The following is a 21,709-nucleotide window of genomic DNA, read 5'->3' as shown; positions in this document are numbered from 1 at the left end:
ACCTACTGGGTAATGCCGTTTTGCGATTCTTGAGCTGGCCGAGTCTTGCGCCTGTTCGACAGCACCGATGGCAATAGCTGCTCGGCATTCTTACGAGCTGATTCTGTTGGGCGCCGATGTCAACAAGTCGGTGAAAGACCACCCCTGCTTTGCAGTTCTACTGAAAAACTTCATTGATCAAAGCCCGAGTGCCTTGATCTATTGCGAATAAAGCTTCCAACAGTAGTGCAAGATATGTACGGCCCTGATTATGCACCAGTATTTGACTGGAGGCTGAAGACCCTAGCCATTTCATTACGGGAAGCTTTGACAGTTCTGCCAGCGGAGACAGGGTCTACAACTCAAGGCTGGAAAGTGCTTTTCAATCGCGGGGGAGTTATCAGTCCCGCTGCATTCATCGAGTCACTGTCAAAGACAGAGGAGGAAGCCGAGGTTTGCAATGAAATTTCTCCTTGGGTTCATTTGTATGGATGGACTCTAGCGCAATTCCTACAAGCCGAGAACTTGTTAAGGCCGATGATGATGTACGGAAAGAGGCAAGATGAGCAGTGGATCTTGAACACACGTTTTTCGTTATGGGCAAAATTGAAGAGTGCTCCGGCTTGGATTGTTTTGTCAAGAATCCTTCGAAATTGAGCTTTGCCAAGAGGTAGCCAGGGTGGCCTGCAGGAACGACTTTGGTGCTGTGCCGCACATTCACACTCCGATTTTCTCATCAATTTCTTGTTGTTTTAAACTTGTCTTCCCTCATCCCTTTGCTTCCTACATTCCGCTCTTTGACCACTTTTTATTTTCGACCAAACTAGTCAATCAGCACCCAACATGGCCAACAACAACCACAACCCCTCCAAAATACCCCCGCTTTTGCTCATCCTTCCCTTGTTGACCCTGGGCATCTGCGGCACAATGGTCAATGGCTTCCAAACGGGATATTTCTCCATTCTGACCGCTACCTCTGGCAACTTGGACGGTGTACCTTACGTGCCTGGTGGACCGGAATCCTTTGACCCGCGTTATACTGGCAACAAAGCGCTAGATACACGCATGGGCATCCTTATCGGCTTCTTCAGCGGATTGGTCAACGGAGAAAGAAACTGGGATGTTGACCTCGCTTATGTCTGGACAATGGGGATGTTTTTCTCTGGATGGGCGCTGGTGAGTGTTGAGGCGCATCGGAGGGCGAATAGAGGGAGGGTTGTAAGCTGGTGAGTCAACCATTTTCCAAGTTTCTTCATGACACAGAAAATGATACTGACGGGGCAAATGAATAGGACAAACACCTTTGGGAATATCATCCAGAGTTTCACCTATGCTTTGACTGTTCCGTCATATCTGATTTTGCATTTATTTACCACGTCCCCAGCGACGGATGATATTTCTGTTCCAGAAGGGGAAGTTCGACACTTGCCGTTGAGTATGACATTGGCATATATTGTCCCAGCCGTGATCATGTCATTGCCTACGCCATCGATCATCCCAGGAAAATCACACTACGACACCACGGCTCTGTGGCAGGTTTTCCCCGTTTTGCAATTTCTTATTCACCGCGGCATGAACTTTGTTTGCTTCCCTCGCAAGTACAACACGACAACGACACAGTATGGGGTAGGGAAGTCACTCGCCAACCACTACCGCTTCGTCATCTTCACTTCAGTTGTGGTCCATCTCCCTATCCTTTTGGTGTGTCTGACACCATCTTCAATGCCGTTCGGACCGGCTTGGCTGAGGGACATGATCACCCAGACGACCTTCAGCAATGTGTTTGTCCCATATGGTGTTTGGAACCCGCCTGCGGTGGATCTGGCCAAGGTGGCTGCGCTGGGAGGGGAGAATAAGGCTGATTTGAGCTGGTTGCCGGGGTTGACGAAGCATTTTTTGCATTATGATATTGGGTGTCCTAGTTTGGCGATGGTGGTTTGGGCTGGGTATAACTGCATGGCTTCTGTGGGTAAGGGTGGTTGTGTTGGGATCGGGAAAATGGTGGGATGGTTGCTGGCTGGGGGACCGGTGGCGTTGGCGACGGTTTTGATGTGGGAGAGGGATGAGAGGGTGTTGAGGGGAAGGGAGGGAAAGAAGGCTCAATAGGTAGGCAGGGGGTAGCGCAGATGGTGAGTTGAACCTTTGGGGTCATAGCGCTGGCTTTTGCTGTGGCGGGGATATCTTGGTACCTGTTTAGTACGTACCACCTTATATCAACAAAAGTCCGACAAACTCCCCATCTTGCTTTCGTTTCTGTTGTGTTGTAAAGATTAAGAGTTTCGTTTCAACCTCTTCCATTCCTGCAAGTAAATGATACGTCTGAGGCTTCAATGGGCCATTTTCTACCAACAACACAGGGGCACAATGCGGGGTGACAGACTTGCATTTGCACCGGACAACGAACCGGCCAAGATATCAGCACAGCTCGAACAGCACGCTGAACTTCATGATAGCCCGTTGATTACATCCATCGAAAACTCTAACCATTCCATGTTCAGTAGTCATGCGTATAACCTCGTTTCGCACGCGGCGATGGCTTTTACTTAGCGACCTCCACTTCAAGCATCAAGACCTGGATAGAGTACGGCAAATGGGGCGATGGATCGTTGCGGAGGCAGAGCGAAATCATGTCTCGCGGGTGGTGATATGCGGTGACCTCTTGATCAGCCGGACGATGCAGCCCACACATGTGTTTTCTGCCTGTTACCGTTTCATCAGCCATCTCAGCGACGTCGTGCCACGAGTACAAGTCTCTTGACTGCATGGGGTTTGGGGGGTTGATCTCGTGCATTGGGTATGTCTCTGGGCGGGAGGATGAAGCTGGCGAGGCAAGGCCGAATTTGAATCTTTGGCCCTGCGGCGGACGGTGACGTTGAAGGAGATTATCAACGGTCCGAGGGATAGGTTCGAGGAGATGTGTCGGTTCTACGAGAAGCATCACATCAGGCCGGTGGTGGATCGTTCGTTTGGGTTTGAGGAGGCGGTTGAGGCGATGAAGTATCTGGCGAGTGGGTCGCACTTTGGGAAGGTGGTTGTGAAGGTTGAGTAGGTAAATACCAAGTTAGGACGCTTTAACAGATGGCTTCCTATGTAGTCTCTACTCCCTCGAATCCACGTAAATCCCTACTCTCCCACTCTTCCCACAATCCTCGGCTCCCCTCCTTTGGAGACCACAGCTTCCTGAAGCATCTCAACAAAGCGTTTTCAACCCCCTCACCCACTCCGGCAGTAACTCCATGCCAATAATCCGAATCTAGATGCAGCTTCCGATCGTCCAGTATCCTTATCTCTTTGATCCCCAACTTCTCCTTCTTCCAATCAGAAAACTACTTCTCGACCACCCAGTGGCGCTGCAGACCCGCAATGTAATGTTCCATCCCAAACTGCATGGAACCCCACCCCAGAGCCCTTCCTGTTCCGAGCCCAGTAGACACAATTCCATCCGCGTGTCTAGAAGTAGTGATCACCCCCCCACTCCGCACAACCATGGTTTCCAGTGACGCAGATGACACTGCCAAAAAGATCTGCTTAGCGAGTTTGCTATCAAGCGCGCAGTTCACCATGAAATCCATGATATCTCCGTTCGTCAGTCCCCTATAGGCCATTCCAAGCGCATCGTGAGGGGCTCGTTCCTCAAAAGGGCGAATGGCTTCCCCTTCCGAGCACCCACGTGCACTACAACACTGGAATTCTGGGACTTTTGCAAGTGGGATTAACTGCGGCGGAACAATCATGTGCACCGGCCTCGATGACGCATCCAGGTGGAGCGAAAGATGCCGAAGCTTGGGGAAGCTGTGCCCAATGGTTTGATACAACGCAACTTCGGCTCTGTTGCCCCTTGACCCGTGCACAGGAAGGGCCAGGCGCTTGACGTTGGGGTACAGGGCACCCAGGCCTTCGATTTCACGGGCGGAACTCAGTGAGCTCCAGACGTGACACAAATCAGGACGTCGCTCGTTTTGAAAGCACAAGGTCTCCATTTTTGGAAACACCATTCATTCCATGGTGGTCCTCTCCTACAGACGACGCGAATGACCAATCCCATCTGCCAACATGTAAATGCTTGAGCTGTGGATGAGCGCTGATGAAGTGTTTGACCTGAGCACTCCCTCTTGGGAATGCAGTTCCTATGCATAAAGACAAGTCCACCAAGAGCGTGGTCAGGGAAGGGAAACGTACGGTTTCGGAGAATACCACCCCCTGTTCACCCTGAGGCCAGGTAAGTTTGAGAGTCTCCAAAGCTCTGAGATCCAGTAGTTGACAGATTTGAGCTGGGATGGAGTCGGTGAGATCCAGAAACGTGAGCCATTTTATAGCCAGAGGATGCGGACGTCGAAAAGCATTGCCGAGTGTCCTTGCCAGCTTAACTCCACTTCTGGGTGATGCCATTACCGCCGAATAGATGTGTGGATACAAGATGATCTCGCCTAGATTCGGGGCAAGTCCTTCGGTCTGCAAAATTTGTTTCATTATCTCCGGGTACATGCCATTAACCCTGCTATACCCCCCATTTGGCCCGGGGCCGATCTTGGATTTGTCGTTAGCCAAACACAGGCTATAGAGACAGGGAGATCGGATGATATTCAATTCGTGAGGATCGGCAACGGGTACTGTGGGAGTTGGGACATCTTCGTAAGAATAGGTAGTGCGCAGGCCACGTGAACGATGCTCGGCTGCCGCGGCAGCTTCCAGCATCCGCAGCCGAAAAGTGCAATGGTGAAGCCGTGTCACACGGCGTGATATCGTGCTCTTGCTTTCGATGGCGCGCAACAGGCATGGTGGAAACTACTCCATCGCTTTGTATATGAGGTCAGTGAGTCCTGGTAACAAGCTGATGAAGTTGGCCAATGGCTGCCAATTCTTGTCCCACCGGTCAGCACTCTGCCAGGCATGAGGCGGTATGCCATGCCGGGCGGGCGGCGTCGGTGGGTTGTTCAACGTCAGCCAGTAATAAGGAAACCTATAGAATCTGTCTTGCTTGACTTCATCAAAGGGGCCTCGCCCAAAATATACCCTTTGTGATCCATTGGCGGTGAGGTTCTCGCTCTCGACGGTTGAGCCAAGGACAACGAGAATTCGGACGTGACGGAAGCCGTCATTCTGGCGGAGGAACCGGGAGCAACCTTCGACCAATTCCTCAAGACCATCAGTTGTGGCATTGAAGGTCAAACGGTTCAGCAGGCACGTATTGGCAACCGCCCGAAAATGCCGGTTCGCCAAGGAGAGCGATACCAGACTATCACGATGATCCTCCAACAGTTCCCAAATACGTGTCTGCAACTCCAGGGGGAGCTTTTTCAGGGCCATGCTGAAGGGTAAAGAGTTCGTGACTGTCGAGTCGGAGAGATGTTTTTCGGGATGTAGCCGTACCGGTGCAGGAAACATCAAATGGCGAGCAGTGAAATAGTGCCTGACAGCGAAAAGAAGTGTTGGGATCAGGGAGTTCAACGAGAAAACTTAGCTTTGTGCGTGAACCTTAACCTAAAACAGCAGTAACCCACCTTGGCCAAACTTTACCAGATAGCTCCAGGGACCGCCTTCGATCGTTCATAACTTTCCAATCCTTTTGCACACCTTTAAAGTTGCTGAACGATGTGGTTATGAGACTTGATTGTTGAGCTCTCTACCTAGACATACAATGAGGAGGGAGATAGTTACTTTCCAGCAAAAGTTACCGCTAATCAGAGTTCATCCCACATGCGACGCCACGAGCTCCTGGAAAAGACCCGACGCCATCCTTTCCTGGTTGTGGTCTTCGTTGCAGAGTGCCACTCCCTCACCACCGCCGTGCTCTTTTTGTATCGTTTGTGCTTCTTGTATATATATGACCAAAAGGCAACCACTCCCGAGATTCCCGTCAGGATGCCCAACGTGGCAACGAGATCCGTCATGGTTATTACACTTGCACCTGTTGTCGCAGCCACTGCCGTCCCATTGGCCGCGCCCATTGCGCCTATTGTGATACCAGGCCCTCCCCCCATCAGTGTTGCCGGTACGAGACCATCCGGATTGTATTCCTGCCACCGTCTTGGGATTGTGTCTTCACGCAGATCGTCGACAATGCACCGCATAAGCAAATGGGCGAATTCTTGGCAGTTCGATTCGAAGTTTTCATAGGTTCCGTCGAAGATTCGTTCCCATATGTCGTCCGCTATGAAGGTGAGGGAAATTGGTCAGCAGCCTGAGCATGCACAAGTCATGGCAAAAGGCTATAGGTAGGTAGGTGGATCTGTACTTACCGCATTCCTTGATGTCGTCATCCTTCCATTTGGCATTGCATTTCCCGTAATTCGCATATTGGTAGGCAAGCTTTTGTTGTTGGGCATACTGAATCCATTCTGCCTTGGTAAGGACGCGTATGTCGTGAGATTTCCCTGTTGGATGGTGGTCGTGGATGCGGGCAACCTCGTAGCATGTTTCGCCAACGCAGACTGCCCAGTGGTTGATAGAGGCATAGGCCCATTTGTTGAGCACGGGGACTTTGGCAAGGCTAGTAATGGGCCGCCTGTAAAGATAGACATCTCGCTGTTCCTCTGTCATGGTGATGTAGGGCGGATATCGCTAGTTCAATGGTTTGCAACTGTGTCGATGGGTAGTGGTGGTGATGGTATGGTGGATTGACTGTCAGGAAACCCCCGAGATTGTGGATTGTTTTTATGCTCTTCGCAGAGACAAGGCTGCGCTGCTTTGGGACTTTTTCAGGATGCGAGACGACATCATGCCCATATCTTGAAACCGAACAGGCCAGTCCTAGTAAGTGCCCAGACGTGTGGCCCGATCTGATGACTGGATATGATTCATAGGTAGTACAGCTACGCCTCCACCAGATAATGTTGATCGCGGATGTAATTCCTTCCTAGGACTTGGCAGAATTCAGGATCGCCAATCACAACGTGCAGGTGAGGGCGAGGCTCAAGTGGTGGCGATGCCGTTTGGCTCCTTATACGTCGAGACAGCCTTGCTGTTACAGTGTACGCGCGTACTTTACGGCGTGTAGATCTCCGCCACCGGCCCCCAAGCGGCTCAAGGTCATTCTATCTCGGAGTCAAGATACATGTAGCTAAATCCGAAACGTATCGGGGAGTGGTAACATACAAGCCCGAAATCGATAATAGTATACTAGAGCCTTGCCAGTTATCAAAAAGGCACCAGCACAGCGCAATTTTTCATCATTGGCCTTTTGAAGCTACTTTTTACACTAGACTCGAGTTGTATCAACATGGATAGATCACCTAACACCCGGGACTCAGGTCCACCAGATAACTGTAACCCAGTCCCCAGAAGCATCTTCTTCCGGATCTTTGCCTTCAGCTATTCCGGAGCTTTGCGCTATCACACCGTCCAGCCAATGCATTGCATCCAGCGCAACCAAAACCTTCGCGAGGACAAGGATGGAGTCATCGCAACACTGGTTCGTTTCCGTAAGACTAAATCAGAGGAGTTGAGATTTGTTCAAGGAGCAGTCAGTATACACACCCCACCCCTGAACCCTCAAAAATGATCCAGTCTAATATGGCACCTAGGCAGCGCTGTCCGGAGCAGCAGTAATAGGCGTCTTCTCCTGGCCCTCGACAGAAAGAACAATCTGGGTGGCCAAGATGCTCTGGAACTGGAGTTTATTTCTCTCCTTCTTTGCACTGATCAGCTCGGCGCACCAACGGCTTCTTCGTCGTCTTCCCGAGAACTCGAGTGACGAGCTCAGCGATGCCGACCTGGCGATATGCCTCTGTTTATTCCTGCAACCTCCTGCCCCGCCAGGGCCAGGGGATAGGATGTTCCATCGGGGGATCAGTCGCAAGATGGTCTGGTTTTGGCAGTGCCCGACTATGCTCATGAGCTATTCTTGGGTTTTATTCTTGGTTGGGTACGCGATACATTTGTTGACGCCGGTTTTTGATGCTTCCCTGGCGGAGTTTACAACAATCGTGAGTTGAGATTTTGATTCCAGGGGGTAATGTATGACGAAGTCCTGACTGAAGATAGCCTGCGATCGTCACTGTGTGTGGGTGCGCGATTGTTGTCGGCAATTTCTTTTTCTGTGCAGAATTGTGCCAGAGCCGTATCTCAAAAGCCAGCGATGGGACCGGTGAGATTGCCCCGAGGAGGTTGCCGGTATGAATAGAAGCGGCATGAGGTTCAGGTACCTGGTTGAGGGACCGAAGAAGCAGGTATGCTGAGGTCTGGCCCCTGGAACTTTGGCATGCTTCTTCGATTTGAGTTGACATCCTCAACCGGTATCCAGAGCGCACCTCCATTGATGGCTGCCATCTCACAATCGTAGTGGTTGAGTCCCTGAGAATCTCCCTTTCTATACATCCGGTGCTCGATGAATAAACGCCAATTTCGCCCAGTATGTGTGCCATCATATCTGCGTAGGAGGAAAAGTCGAATTGTTAGCTCTCTCGAAGGCCCAAGGGGAGGATCTGGGTAGATATAGTTTGGACTTACTGAAACATGATGGATCCCCGGGCAGTTTCTCCAGCCATGGCTGCGTCTGGACCGTGGCCTTGGAACTCATGTCTCACCTCCCCTGTGGGAAACAGTGTGGGTTAGTAATTGTACGTAATTTCATACACCAAGAAGATGTAGCCGCAAATCGTTGCCTGGGCGCCTGGAATCCTTGTCAGGATTGCGTTCGTAACTTCTTCAATTCTGTACTTGAACTGCAAGTCGTTTCGAGTTGGCTTCGTATCGGGATTCCAGCGCAGGTTTATTGGGGTGTAAATGAAGACCCGGGTTTGGTCGTCAGGCCTGTTGAAGAGGTTGGGGTCGAGAACCTCGACGTCGGGGCCGACTGGACCACCGCCAGTGATGGGCCAGAGAATTTTGTGTCTAACGCAGAGAGTTAGCGGCGTTCGATGCCCACACCTGGAGTGTCGTTGAGCGGCCGGCGATATGAGAAACAGGGGAACAAAGAGGTGGTAAATGGAACGAAGAAAAATACTTGCCGAAACTCTTCAATGAAGAAGGGCATGTTTTGGAATAAAATCTCCCAGTCCTCTTCCCCCAAGTCCGCCTCCCAAAAATGAGCCATCCAAACAGCTCTGTTGCTGATGATGGTAATAACGGTGCAGCCGTGAACGTGATTGGTGCCTATTTGGAACGATCCGATTCCTTTTCCCATCCTCGACTGCTTTGCCACCGTTCTCTCGTCCAGATGTGTGTCGTTTATCAGTCGGTGCACACGACTGGCTGGGAACCGTTGATCGGCGTAGCTGTGGTCGTAATTAACGTTGTGTGAAAGGTATCTACCCAACTGTTGCTGGGACCACGAGGGCCAATTCTGGTAATTCCAGAAGAGGCGGCTTTCGTGAGAAAAGCTCTGAGTGCTGTAATAGCGAGGAACTTGAAGGCTGAACGACATGTCGTTACCAACAGTCAAGTCGGTGTCCAGCTGCATATTGTACATGTCGTTACGGGGCAAACGTATTTGAAGGGATAAAAATTTCCACGACATGCGGCTTTCGAGTACAGTGGACGACAGTTAGGGCGGATAGTCAAGAAGACGCCGGTCAAGTCGCATTCATTCTGGCGGCCTTAAAGTAGATACACGGTGAGATTCGACACATTCTGCTGCCTGGTCAAGGTGAGTTTGTTTCACCAAAGTCAAAGTGCCTTCAATTCACATCTTAAGTTGCTCCACCCTGAACTTTGGCGTTTGGGCAGTGGAGAGAGCCTGATAAGACGATGCTGCTGACAGCAGCCCCTCGAAGGTGGAGCAGAACCAGCGCAGTAGTCGGACTCATAACAGAACTGAGAAACGTGATGATATTGATCAGAACCAGGAAAACTCCAACAGAGCAAAAGAGAACCTATCTATCCCACAAACTGTGCCCTCGGAGCAACCTGACTGCCCACTGCGGAGCAACACTTCCCACAAGCACTCAGCTTCCAGCTGGCACCGGAAAAGAGAGTTGGATGCTCCATTGACGTCAACCTTGTCTTGGTGGCAAATCAACAGATATATCGCGCCAGCGTCGACTCTGGTTGAGTGTACTAAGGTAGGTACTGTGGCAAGATCATATTCTTCTCGATTCCCATAATATATAGAGCTGCCCTCATTAATAGATATATGTCGCACACCATCGCCTATCGTTTATAGCTGCAGCCGTGGTCACTGTCAACATCTCTTTAAGTGCTGCGTTGTGTCAAAGGCGTCTGTCGCAGGCCCGGCATGGGAGTACCCTGGATGGATCGCCGCTACAGCAAGGTTAAGAGCAGTGGACAGATAAGTTATACTTTACAGGTCTATGAAGTTACCAATACAACAAATCAACCAAACTTTCCTGGCGTGACTCATCTACACTGGCATGAAGAAAGCGCTTTTCCAAACAAACGTGTCCTCCTCATTTAGCATTGAGCCCATCCCGATCAAGATTTATTCGGATCATCAATCACAATCCCGCCATTCTCTCCTACCACGTAGTGGCTCTGATTGCCAGCCACACTTGCTAACGGCTCGGCTGCCAGTCGGAAACCTGGCGATCCACCTCTTGCACCCGCAAAGGTATACAACAGACACCCTGCTTGACATGTACCGCCCGCACCACCGTTGTTACCTGAGCACAAGAACCACAATTGTTAGTGTATTGAGACTCAGCAATGCAAAGATGATTATTCACTCACACTTGGTATAATTCTCTCTCACCAACAAATAAGCAGTGATCAAACTCTGCGACATCCCCAGCGGGAAACCAAAGCTCTGCCTCTTCACAGTAGTAACACACCCGGCCACCCACTCAACACGAAAGTCATAGTTCACCCCTTTGCTATCCCGTTTTGCGAAGCGTAATCGGGGCATCCCCGGGCCCGATGGTGTCATCGTCACCCATCCCGTTCCGTAGACTACTAAAGTCAACCGAGAACCGATCCTGATCACCGGGCTGAAGATCTGCGTGGCCTGGAAAGTCACTTTCCTTGAAGCAGTTGATTGGACCTCTCGTCAGGGGCTTGGTATTTGGGTTGGAGGTAGGGGTAGGAGCCGTCGGTTTGGTCGAGGTCTTCCCCGTAACCCACGTGTACACATTCCATCCAGGCCCACCGGGAGTCGGCAGCGCCCCTGTGTAATCAGACCACGGCGGCGTATAAGCTGCCCTTCGGGGGCAGTTGGAAGATGTGTATGTTGTCATTCTTGCGGGCTTCATGCAGCCAGAGGTAGTAGAGGATTCGGTGGATGTGCAGGCGGTCTCCATGGTGAGCTTGGTGGAGGTCGAATAGAGTCTGCAGTGGACTGTTGTATGGACAACGGCGCTTCGGGAGGTGCAAGACGGGTTGTCGTCACCGCCTCCGCCTTCGCCGCCGCCGTTGCCTCCCGGCGGAGGCGGCGGCCCGGGCGGAGGTACGCTATTGGGGGCACATTTCCAACCGATGCATCCAAGTTCGCCGCCACCGATGCTACCACCACCGTCATGATTGTCACGACCGCAATTCTTGCAACAATCCATGCAGGAACATTCGCCAACGCCACAGTCATTGCAGTTGCGTGTACACTCATCGCCGCAGCCGCTTTGGCATGTTGGCATCACCGAGCTGGTGCTTGTGAAGCTAACTTTGGTCTTGTGGGTGGTAGTTATGGGCGGCCAGGGAATTGTTGATGGCGTCGGGGTCGATGTAATTGAGTAGGTAATCAAGGACGAGCTCCAGGTTGGCACTGTTATCCCTGGCGGTGGACCAACTGTGATGGGCTCAATGCAGAATATCGAGGGCGTGACAGTGAACACGACTTTGTCCACGGCGGCCTGAGTGATGTTGATGTTGAAAACAGGAATTCTTGTCGTAGTGATGGCTGGGAAGGTGATGGTGGTGACCATCGTGACGGGCGCCGAATTGGAGGCCCACCTGCCCACGAAAGTGGTGGTGAGCGGCTGGCAAGTGATGGTGGTGGGCGTGCGGAGCGTGTATGGTGGCAGTATTAGGTTGCAAGGAGGCGAGCAACCAACCAAGGGGGTGGGATCTGGGTTGGTCTAGATGTCGGGTGCAATCGGTGCTGCCGGTCCCCCTCCTGACGCTGGCCTTTGGTTGCATGACCCTTCGGGACAGTAGCCCCTGGGACAGGCAAAGTCACAGAGACTCCAGTCGTTGACGTTGGGGTGTAGGGAACTGCCTACTGTGTCCCTGATCTTGGGGGAAGGCACGTTCAGGGCGCCAGTCTGGGTACAGGTACAGATATTGGTAGGACAGAAGCCAAAGTTGCACGCGTAGGAACAGAGACCCTCCCAGCCTGCTGATCCTCGACCCCCCGTGCAAGTAAATGGTAGAAAAGGAGACACAGTCGGGATGGCCAGTGGCGCTTCTGAAGTACCACAAATGTTTGATGGGCAACCCTTGTCTCCAATCTTGCCTAGATTGCAATTGAATGAACAGAGACCTGCGTAGTCGGCACTCCTACCGGCGACCGGGAATGCGACGACGCCCGTATAGGGGTTTTTTTTCTTTCAGTACCCATGGCGAGGCACACACATGCCCCGATGGGACAGTAGCCGTAAGAACAGGAGAATGCGCACAGCTCCGCAAAGTCATTGGCACCTGTTCCGCGGATACAGACCTTATCCTTCTGCAGCCAGGGGATGGCGATGGTGGTCTCGGACGACATGGCGTTGCCAACCCAAGCGTTCCAATTGACGAGGCTGGCTGCAAGAGGACGAGATAGGCGTGCCCGAACCGCTGGCAAGTGTCTTACCTTCCCGGAAAGCGTGATTTGAACGGGACCAGTGCGGCCGTTGAAACTGGCGTTTCCGTGGTAAAGATCAGATTCGCCGTCTGGTATGTCGCTTTAAGTTTCAACACTCGACACACCTCCGATGCTGACGGTGACAGTTGCGCCTTTGGAGGCCAGCTGTGCCGTGTAGAAAACAGCGTCCGCGGCCACCTCAGCGGCAGGGAATTCAAGCTCCAGTTGCGACGCGGTGTTTCCAGTGGTTCCTCCACTCCCTATCGCGGGTGTTAGCAAAAGGTCGTCATGAATGTGTATACAGAATCGGACGTAGATGAATCAGAACATACCACATGCCGCCCGAGGATGAGGCCGGTACCAAAATGTAACCCCCTCCTTGTCGAATAACGTGATGTTGTACCTATACATGTCGCTGACATGTGGCAGAAATGCCCGCCATCCATCGTGGGGCATGTTGCTCACATAGTCAAAAGGAACGCTTCTCATGGCGGCCAGCGCGTTCTTGCGAATTGGTGCAATATAATGCGATTCACCTGTCGAAAGTCGTGTTAGCCCCTTTCTACCGTCTTCAACCAGGGTTACTGGCCAGGTTCTGCCTGACAATGAGAGCGACTTACCGTAGTCATTCCAACTGATGATTTGTACCCATTCTGGCTGGACATACATAACCTCTTGCCATCGGTCAAACCAGAGATTGTCTCCGCGCCACATCCAGTTCTTCTTCCACTGGGGGAGATTGGTATAAAACCAAGGCGAAACGGGCATCATATAGGGCTTGCCGTTGAGGTACTGCAAATAGGAGGCATCCACATACGTGTCCATGTTTTGGGGACCCCAAGGCCAAGCAGCCCAGCTGAAAAGGCCGTCAGCTACGCCTCCGGCGAGCGACATGGCTGCTTTGGCGCCCACAGAGGACCAGTCGGGGACAAAGAAGCACCCGGTCACCTCCTTGATATCAATCCAGTCTTTAGCCCGTTCAGGACCTTCGAATGTTGAGGCAAATGGCTGACCGTTGTAGCGGTAGTGGGCTGACCATTCTTTGTAGGCCTGAAGGGTACTCATGACCGCCACTCGAGGCCAAGGAACCCTTCCGGCGTAGTCAAATGAAAAGAAGAGTTTGAAGTCCTTGTTCTCTGCTGCATCAAATGCCCTCGCAATGGACACGGAGTCTGTGCCTTCGTTGTACGCCATGTTCAAGGCAAAGGCGTCGATGTGGGCATCTTTAGCCAGCTGGATGTCGTATTCCCAGTCCTGTACGGTGTAGTTGTCGGCATTGGAGACCTTGATGGTGATGCGTCAGTTCCAGATCATGAACGGCATTGGGCCAAGCGATACTCACCATGAAATGAGCAAAAACTGCTTTGGCAAGCACCGTCAGTGCCAATGGCAACATGAGAGACGGTATGCGCATGGTGTCGGTGCCTCTCAATGTCAGGTGGGCGATGATGAGGAGATTGAGGCTGTCGGTTACTTGTCATCGTCAGGCTTCTTAAGAGAATGTCTTGACAGACACATGTGTTGATGTCGGAGGTCATGGAGCGATGCCGGTGGAGTCGACGGTGGTGCCTGGGCGGTGCAAAGGATCCAGCGTTCCATCATTGTTGGTGATGGACAGTTTTCTCGCCATCGACCCATCATGCGATTGTTACCTTGCCACGTTCCATCGAGAAATACGAAGCCGAGGCGTCCGCGTTTTGACGCTTGAAAGTGGCCTCGTTCAAGCCAGGGACATACTTCCGGTACCGTGCATTTTGTCAATTCGTACTCTTGTGGGGCTAGGTCTCGACGCAGGTATACCCATAACCCTGTCCTTGGTGTTGACAATGTGCACCGTGCAAAAGGTATGGTCTTGCTATACCTGCCATTTGAGGAACCAACATCACCGAGAGTTCGCCGTGACTACTATTTCACAATTGCATTGAGTCCACTGTCACCGGCGAGCCGTGGTGGTCCAGACTTCGTCTTTGCTCCGCCATTGCATGGTGATAGTAGGCTGTCTGTCACGATGTCCGGTTCACTTGCATGTTGGTGGCGGTGAAGTTCGATAGGATGGAGTCATTTCGGCGATGGAACTTTCGTCACGGTCACTCTGGCTCATGAAGCGTGGGCACTCACGGCTTAAGATAGAGACTTGGACATGGTTCCGGCGAGAAACCGGGAAGGCTGGGTCCAATCTGTGCATTCGCTGTTGGGATGTTCGGGTTCCAACCGGAGGAGATTCGAACCCTCTCAAGATATTCATCCTACTTCAAGGTAGCTATACCTTCTTGTTTTGACACCGGCATCACACCCCCTCCCTCTCAACCGCAACATCTGCCAGTCTCTGTCTCTCTGAGCGTCACGATGGCCACCCTGCCTACCCCTCTCCGGCGCTGGAAGACGAATGCTATAGCGTTGCTGCTCCAGCTCAGTTCAATCTCTTGGGCTCTCGTTCATCCGCGTCTTAGAGACATCAATCAGCCAGCATTGTGAGCACTCGTCAATCAGTCCCACGCCCTGTCATCTTGAAGAGTTGCTAAAACCAATTGGCACAGACAGGAAGACAATGGACATGTCACCAACCACAGCAAGACACTTACCTTGGCCCGTCAGGATGCCAGCGTCATGGAAGAAGGGACCCCGATGGGCCTTGATTGCTTATATCTCTGCACGTGGGCAACTTGCGGTGCAGGTTCATGTGGTCTCGACCGCCGCGACCTACGCTCCCCACCGATCGACGCCCATACTGAAGAGAATACGACAACCAGTCTTCGCAAGCGGGTTTTCCACCAGGACCATTTGCTTTGGACAGTGCAGGACCTTGACAGATACATGACTTCAAATCTGGGCTACAGCCGAATCGGCGGTGACCAGCAGTTTGTCGATCCCAACGATTACCACATGCTTATTGCCGAGCAGGGTCCGGAGCAAACGGTTGCTAAGCAGAGATTGATGTCCGATGTCGAGGGCAAGGCCTTCCAAATAGGAACTAATCTGGTACATGGCTGTACTGTCGCGGGCATTGTAAGTAACAAGGCTGTGTGGATGGCTCCTTTTAGGCAGACGACAGCGATAGGGATCAAGGATCATGGATTGTTTGAGTAGGTATCCTAGTCCGTGTTTTTGAAGACGGGGAGTTGCTGGGGACCCACTACTAACGAGTGATACCAGAGCAAATGTGCTTTACTGGATTAACGGGCGGAAACACTCTGGTTACGGACCCCCGGTGATACATGAGCTGTACAACCAGCCAACTGACAACACTCGCGCTTTTATCTACACGCCATTTAAATACGACTGGAGTGGCAATGACTGGGGGGAAGGCCAGTGGATGTACAAAGACAGGATCATTGAGCTGAGGGACACCATTGTGCAAACACTCGGTGCTTACGTCAGGGTTGAGGTGGTGGCCTACGTTCCGCTCAATTACGGAGCAGTGTATACCCTTGACGCCAACTACGTTCCACATTACGAGTTCAGCGGCCCAGACAAAGACCGAGCGATAGCCAGTGCTCGAGGCTCAATCTTGTTTCAGTAGGGCTTTCCTTCTATTTGTACCATCAAATTCAAAATGAATGGCCAGACTAAGAGTAAACTTCAATTTTGCAGACATGACGGGACAAGTGTCGGGCGCTACTGGCGTCTCTTTATTGAGTACTACGTTTTCAGGATGGGCGACCCTTGACTATTCTGACACCACCTTCTGCAGGGTTCGGCGGATGGAACTTTGGACGGGGGCACACCTTGAGCATTCCGTTGGATGCCACCTGACCAGCGGAATGCAGCTGGGACACCTTCCCTATCTGATTGACTAGCTACCTACAAATATCAAGTATCGGTGCTCCCCAGCTTTATCTCAACGTGTCGTCTACCTACCTACTCAAGCGACGTCAAACCTCGCAAAGATGGCCCTGAATCTGACGGAGCTCCCACTCGAACTCCTGCTGGATATCTGTCAGCTTCTCGGGGATACCCACGAGGCCAGCCTGCAATGTTTTGCCTTGGCTAACAAGGCCTGCTACTCAATCGCCAGTCTTGTCTTGGTCCGCACACTTACCTTCAACATCACCACTCTGTCTAATCTTCGAGTCGATATCCAAAAATGCACCTCGCTTCTTCAGCGACACCACACCTTTCAACACGTTCGTCGTCTTGTGTTAGTGGGCTCCCATGAAACCTTCAAATTACATGTCGACAACGACGATAGCCAGGGGGACGTAGAGCTCTCCAGGCTCGGTAGTTGGCGCTTTGGCCCTGCACTTTCTGTCGACTGGGGTATTCACCACCGCAGGCTCCATGGAATACCTGACCACACTGACTTTGCTTGTGGTGCCTTTGCGCACAAGAGAACGGCCTGTGCCGTGTACAACGAGGACGCCAAATGGGCGCCACTGGCTGACTTGATCCTGGTACTGCCAGCACTGATCGACGTCATCTATAAGTGCCCGGTTCAGTTTCCACCCTGCTTACTCCAAACCCTCCATAGCAAGAGACATAGCCATATCTTCCGGTTACATTTACACACCTTCAGGCTGCAAATGCTGCATCAACACGACTTGTCCACGGCTGACGGGATCACTCGCGACTATCACGAGCTGGCGCTTATCACATCACCTTGCCTTCATGCGATCTGGCTGGAAGACTACGACGGCAGGCTTTCGCCGGAGCAGGAGAGCAACACCGCCTTGATAGGACGTCAGCTAGATGCACTTGACCAAATTCTCACGACAGAGGGCCTCGCACCTAATTTACGCGAGATCCGCTCGGATTATATCCATGTTGACCATATACCCTCAACATACCTTCAACCCTGCCCCTATCGCTCCGGCTGGCTTCCAGAAGATATAGGACCAAGGGGCGCCAGGAAGCAGCAAGTCGCCATCCAACACTTGGAGCTGAGCTGCCGTATCGACCCTCACAGAATCATGGGCTTTCATATCCAGCGCTGGGCTCAGCTTGTAGATCTGAGCGGTCTTCAAACGCTTGAGCTTACGGCACCTGTGGCCCCCTGTGCTCTCGACAAATTATTATCTTTGCACCTCCCAGCCCTGAAGACCCTAAGCTTTCGTTGTTGGTTGTTGGTTAAAAAGAAAACAGTAAGAAAAATCCAGCCCCAAGAGCAAAACCGGTGTGGGTCTGGGAAAACCCAGACCCTTCAGTGTCCCACATGAAGCGCTTCCTCGCGCGCTTGCCGCGCCTCCAGGCGCTTGCAATTAGGGGTCCGCCCCGCTGATGCCTATCTCGTATAAAGTAACCTACCACCCCGCTCTGGTTGTCCCCGGACTTCATCTGTTAGGTACAATCACCTACGCCTTTTGCCATCCATGGCTAGCATACACAGACTCTCGACCGAAGTCGTACTTCAAATTTGCGAGCTTCTACATGAGGATCACAGACCCAGCTTGGTCTCCTTTGCACTGGCCAACAAGCAATACCACACAATCGCGTCAGTGTCGCTATTTCAAAAGATCACGTTCAACATTACAACACCAAACCGTCTGGAGAAACACGTAGCGAAATGCACGGGAGTTCTTGAACGGAATCACGCTTTCCAGCACGTCCGCTCCGTTGTTATTGTTGGCTCCTACGATGAGGAGTTTTACATGAGGGATGGGTATTATCGATCAGACCTGACTGAAAGGGACAAGGACAACGACATGTTCCATTTCCACCATTGGAACGCCGGGCGTGCGCCTTCCTTGCAGTGGGACATCAACAACGCAAGATTGCATGGAATTCCCGATTACTCCGAGTTTCACGAGCGTGCCAGTGCGAATGGATTCGACTCCACAGACGTGAGGGAAGCCTATGATATGGACGAGGAATGGGAACCCATGGCCCAGTTATTCGACCGACTACCCGGCCTGCGGGAGGTCGTCTACAAGTGCCCGGTTCAATTTCCACCCTGTCTCCTCCAGGCTCTCCATGATAAGATGCCGCAGATCACACCTCGACTTCACCTTCGCGCCTTTAAACTGCGCATGATGAACGACACCATTACCGCCTGGACGGACCCTGATCCCCATGAGATGGCCCTGCTTAAATCGCCTTGCCTTGACAGTCTTTGGTTTGTGGATACTGTTGCCAGTTGGTATCGGTGGATTTCAAGTAGAAGCGGGGATTCACGGGATCGCGAGGAACAAAAGAACTTGCATGCCTTTGGTGAAATGGTGGATAGGTGGCCAATTGCACCCAACCTACACGAGGTTGGGGTGATGCGCAACTATACTCACGTCCAAGGCACCCGTTCTGACAATATTCTTCTCGCCATTATGAGAAATGCAGCCAAGAAAAACACCCTTCGTCTGAAAACCTTGAACTTGGATTGCGCATATGTGAGTCAGATTCTTGCAATGGATCCGAGTCTTGATCTCAGTATGCTGCGAGCTCTTCATCTGTTAAAGATGAGTCACAATTCGGTCATTGATGCGCTTTCGGCTCAGAGCCTTCCCCTACTGCGCGACCTGTCCATACAGTTCATATTCACGGCTTCGTGGAAGGAATACGACAGGGTCAAACAATTTGTAAGAGGGTTCCGAAATCTCGAGAGCCTGCGCGTGCGGGGATGGGATTGGTCTGTGGCTTCCTTTTCGGACTGGTGTGGGGAAATAACCCCTTATCAGACAGTCCGAAGTCTTGACCTTGGATGTGGAGAGGAGTATGGCGGGATGTCAAGCTCGGTTCAGACTGAACTGGAGATCATGTTTCTTGGATATGTGTACTCCGGGGTTGAAACGCTATCTCTGCCCATCCGACGGTCGAAGGGCGACCAGCATGAGGTCCGTTTATACCAGACCCTTGGCAGGAGCTTCCCAAAGCTCAAGCGACTGGCGCTGACCCTCGAAGCACTCTTGCCCAGTGCGGAGAGGCTACCATCTGAAATTCTTAATCCGGCTGCACCCGCTCGAACTCACCTTTCAGGAGCACCAGGTGTCTACCGGGATCCACTAGGTAGCTGGGATCCGATAGTACAATCACGCGAGAGTTACAGCCATCTACCATTCCCCAAACAGCCCTTCATTATTTATGGCTGCTCACCGTTTCTGAACGGCGAGATCCTGGACCTTTTTATCAACTCGGCCGTCGACGCTAAGCTGGCCCGTCAAATCTTTGATGCGATATCTTCCAGCTGCCACACCTCTTCCCGGCTGGACACCATGATGGTCCGTAGTAAGGCCTTGATCCGATTCCGATCCGCATATAACCCCGAGCCAGAGTCCAATGGCTATGTCGCTGGAACTGGGACCGGGTATGGCCGGTGCGACCCAGATGGTTATATTAGACCGTTATTGACCGGACTAACGAGAGAGTGGTTACTTGATACTCTACTTTGTGATGATAGTGGGGAGAAGGTTAGGGTCAAAGAGATTGGGGCGCGGGCTGAGGGTTTAAAAAGGGAACCGGTGGATCCACAGAGCGTTCCTATTACAGATCAATTGGCTCTTTACATGGCAGAGCTCGAGGAGCTGAGTCGTAGAAAGTCCTGTAAAAGGGGAAAACATTTAAACGAGCGGAAAGGGTGGTGGGAGGACGTTAGGGTTTCTGAGGAAAATTCATTGATGGTTCATTTCAGGGAGTTGTGGCCTGGTAGGAAGGAGGGTGGGAGAGGGTGGTGGGAGGACTGGGAGAGTTGGGATTTGGAGACTGTCAGTGAGCAAGGGCATACATAAGCTTTCTTGCAGTGCAACTAAAGATTAGGCTCGAATATTTATTGGTGAGTGGTATTCATGCTAATATTACTTATAGCTGCTTCTAGTTAGATATTTGGGGTTGGTAGAGGGCTGAATTTGCCCACAAGGGGTATCAGATAAACCACTGTTGTCGCCCCCTCCCGAATTACCCATGAGATGATACCCACTAACCTGAATCTTGGAATTGGTGCCAATTTTATGAATGAATCCGATTGACTGCAAAACAATTGACCTTGATTGTCTTTGTCGCGACTTGATCAACAACTCGGAAATTCGAAGCACGCTAATTTTGTTGACAGTTCAATATTTGTGCATTTGTGCATTGTATTATTTTATGCATTGTCCGTGCGTCGGTGCCCAAGCTCCACTTTCGACGACATCGCTACCGACCCGAGAACAGCTCAACGACTTTTGGACCGCAGGTGATGGAGGGAACCGGTTCAACTTAGTTTCTTCAGCCTTTCTGTTGGGAAAACTCAACCGGCTCAAATTTCGCAATCTAATCCGTTCCCCAGCACGTTTACATGTCTTGGTGAGCGCTCGCGCAAGCTGAGATGTCCCCCTTGCTCTCCACATTGCCTCGCGAGGTGTTGTTTCAGGTCTGCGACATGTTTCACGAAGACGACCCATCAGCCGTATTCTCATTTGTCTTGTGTAGTGAGTACTGCTACCAAGCTGCGCAATCAGTTCTGTTTCGGCACCTCAGATTCAAGGTTACCTCGCAGCGCGAGTTGGCAAATCATGTGAAGAAGTGCACCCGTCTTCTTCAGGCCAGGGATGCTTTTCGTCATGTCCGCTCTGTGGCCATTGTCGGACCTGTTGACAGTTTCTTGGGGGGCAGAGATCAGGGCTTTTTTCAACGACTGAGCTCTGGAGAAAGCACTGGCGACAGACAAGATGACTATTGTCCCTGGCACCCATCGCCCTTTCCTCCGCGGATTGGGAGGTGAATGATACAAGGCTTCACGGAATCCCGGATTATTCAGATTTTGGCGGTGAGATCGCTGGCACTGATGAAGAACTATGGAATTACTACGGCACAGATCTCGCGAGAGTGATTTACGACGCAGACTGGGCGTGGCAACCCTTTGGCTGATTTGATCTCTAAGCTATCAGGACTCGGTGATTTGGTTTACCAATGCCCAATGCAGTTTGCACCTTGCTTGCTACGAGCCCTTCACGAAAAGAGTCACACGGTTCGTCTCCATTTACACACGTTCAAGCTACGGATGCTGGACAGGAACCCTAGGATACTGGACTCTCACGAGTACGCTCTGATTACCTCGCCATGCCTTCACTCAGTTAGCTCAACGATACAGTTGAAGTGAATTCTTTGGGGAATCCCAATGCATTGAGAGAGGCACACAGCCGCCAGTACGAAGTGCTT

The 21,709-nt window shown here is 51.7% G+C and overlaps 6 protein-coding genes across 6 annotated transcripts, besides 6 other annotated features; 4 read left to right on the top strand and 2 right to left on the bottom strand.

Moving 5' to 3' along the window:
• Positions 1–822: 822 nt before the first annotated feature.
• On the top strand, positions 823–2,085 carry PODANS_6_7490 (uncharacterized protein; the record flags this gene model as incomplete). The annotated part of the gene is made up of 2 exons (XM_001910631.1): positions 823–1,205; positions 1,272–2,085. 2 exons carry the CDS (start codon positions 823–825, stop codon positions 2,083–2,085), a joined length of 1,197 nt encoding a protein of 398 aa, XP_001910666.1.
• Positions 2,086–2,482: 397 nt separating this feature from the next.
• PODANS_6_7480 (uncharacterized protein) lies at positions 2,483–3,028 on the top strand (the record flags this gene model as incomplete). The annotated part of the gene is made up of 2 exons (XM_001910630.1): positions 2,483–2,713; positions 2,813–3,028. The coding sequence occupies 2 exons, from the start codon at positions 2,483–2,485 to the stop codon at positions 3,026–3,028; spliced, it is 447 nt and encodes a 148-aa protein (XP_001910665.1).
• Positions 2,723–3,021: a repeat region (rgion duplique sur le chromosome 5).
• A 783-nt stretch (positions 3,029–3,811) lies between the features above and the next one.
• Positions 3,812–5,294: a repeat region (rgion duplique sur le chromosome 5).
• Positions 5,295–5,660: 366 nt separating this feature from the next.
• PODANS_6_7475 (uncharacterized protein) lies at positions 5,661–6,519 on the bottom strand (the record flags this gene model as incomplete). The annotated part of the gene is made up of 2 exons (XM_001910629.1): positions 5,661–6,130; positions 6,219–6,519. The coding sequence occupies 2 exons, from the start codon at positions 6,517–6,519 to the stop codon at positions 5,661–5,663; spliced, it is 771 nt and encodes a 256-aa protein (XP_001910664.1).
• Positions 6,379–7,896: a repeat region (rgion duplique sur le chromosome 5).
• On the top strand, positions 7,199–7,913 carry PODANS_6_7470 (uncharacterized protein; the record flags this gene model as incomplete). Its single annotated transcript, XM_001910628.1, has 2 exons — positions 7,199–7,441; positions 7,503–7,913. 2 exons carry the CDS (start codon positions 7,199–7,201, stop codon positions 7,911–7,913), a joined length of 654 nt encoding a protein of 217 aa, XP_001910663.1.
• Positions 7,914–10,333: 2,420 nt separating this feature from the next.
• Positions 10,334–17,701: a repeat region (rgion duplique sur le chromosome 5).
• On the bottom strand, positions 10,351–14,063 carry PODANS_6_7460 (uncharacterized protein; the record flags this gene model as incomplete). Its single annotated transcript, XM_001910627.1, has 10 exons — positions 10,351–10,538; positions 10,606–10,915; positions 10,992–11,932; positions 12,017–12,346; positions 12,421–12,523; positions 12,567–12,605; positions 12,659–12,738; positions 12,775–12,909; positions 12,982–13,933; positions 13,992–14,063. 10 exons carry the CDS (start codon positions 14,061–14,063, stop codon positions 10,351–10,353), a joined length of 3,150 nt encoding a protein of 1,049 aa, XP_001910662.1.
• Positions 16,537–20,301, top strand: PODANS_6_7450 (uncharacterized protein; the record flags this gene model as incomplete). The annotated part of the gene is made up of 2 exons (XM_001910626.1): positions 16,537–17,765; positions 17,883–20,301. The coding sequence occupies 2 exons, from the start codon at positions 16,537–16,539 to the stop codon at positions 20,299–20,301; spliced, it is 3,648 nt and encodes a 1,215-aa protein (XP_001910661.1).
• Positions 17,702–17,799: a long terminal repeat (LTR centrolene).
• Positions 17,800–20,276: a repeat region (rgion duplique sur le chromosome 5).
• Positions 20,302–21,709: the final 1,408 nt, after the last annotated feature.

The sequence above is a fragment of the Podospora anserina genome, chromosome 6 (assembly GCF_000226545.1).
Source record: "Podospora anserina S mat+ genomic DNA chromosome 6, supercontig 2".
NCBI classification, from domain to species: domain Eukaryota; kingdom Fungi; phylum Ascomycota; class Sordariomycetes; order Sordariales; family Podosporaceae; genus Podospora; species Podospora anserina.
This window is presented reverse-complemented; position numbering and strand designations above follow the sequence as displayed.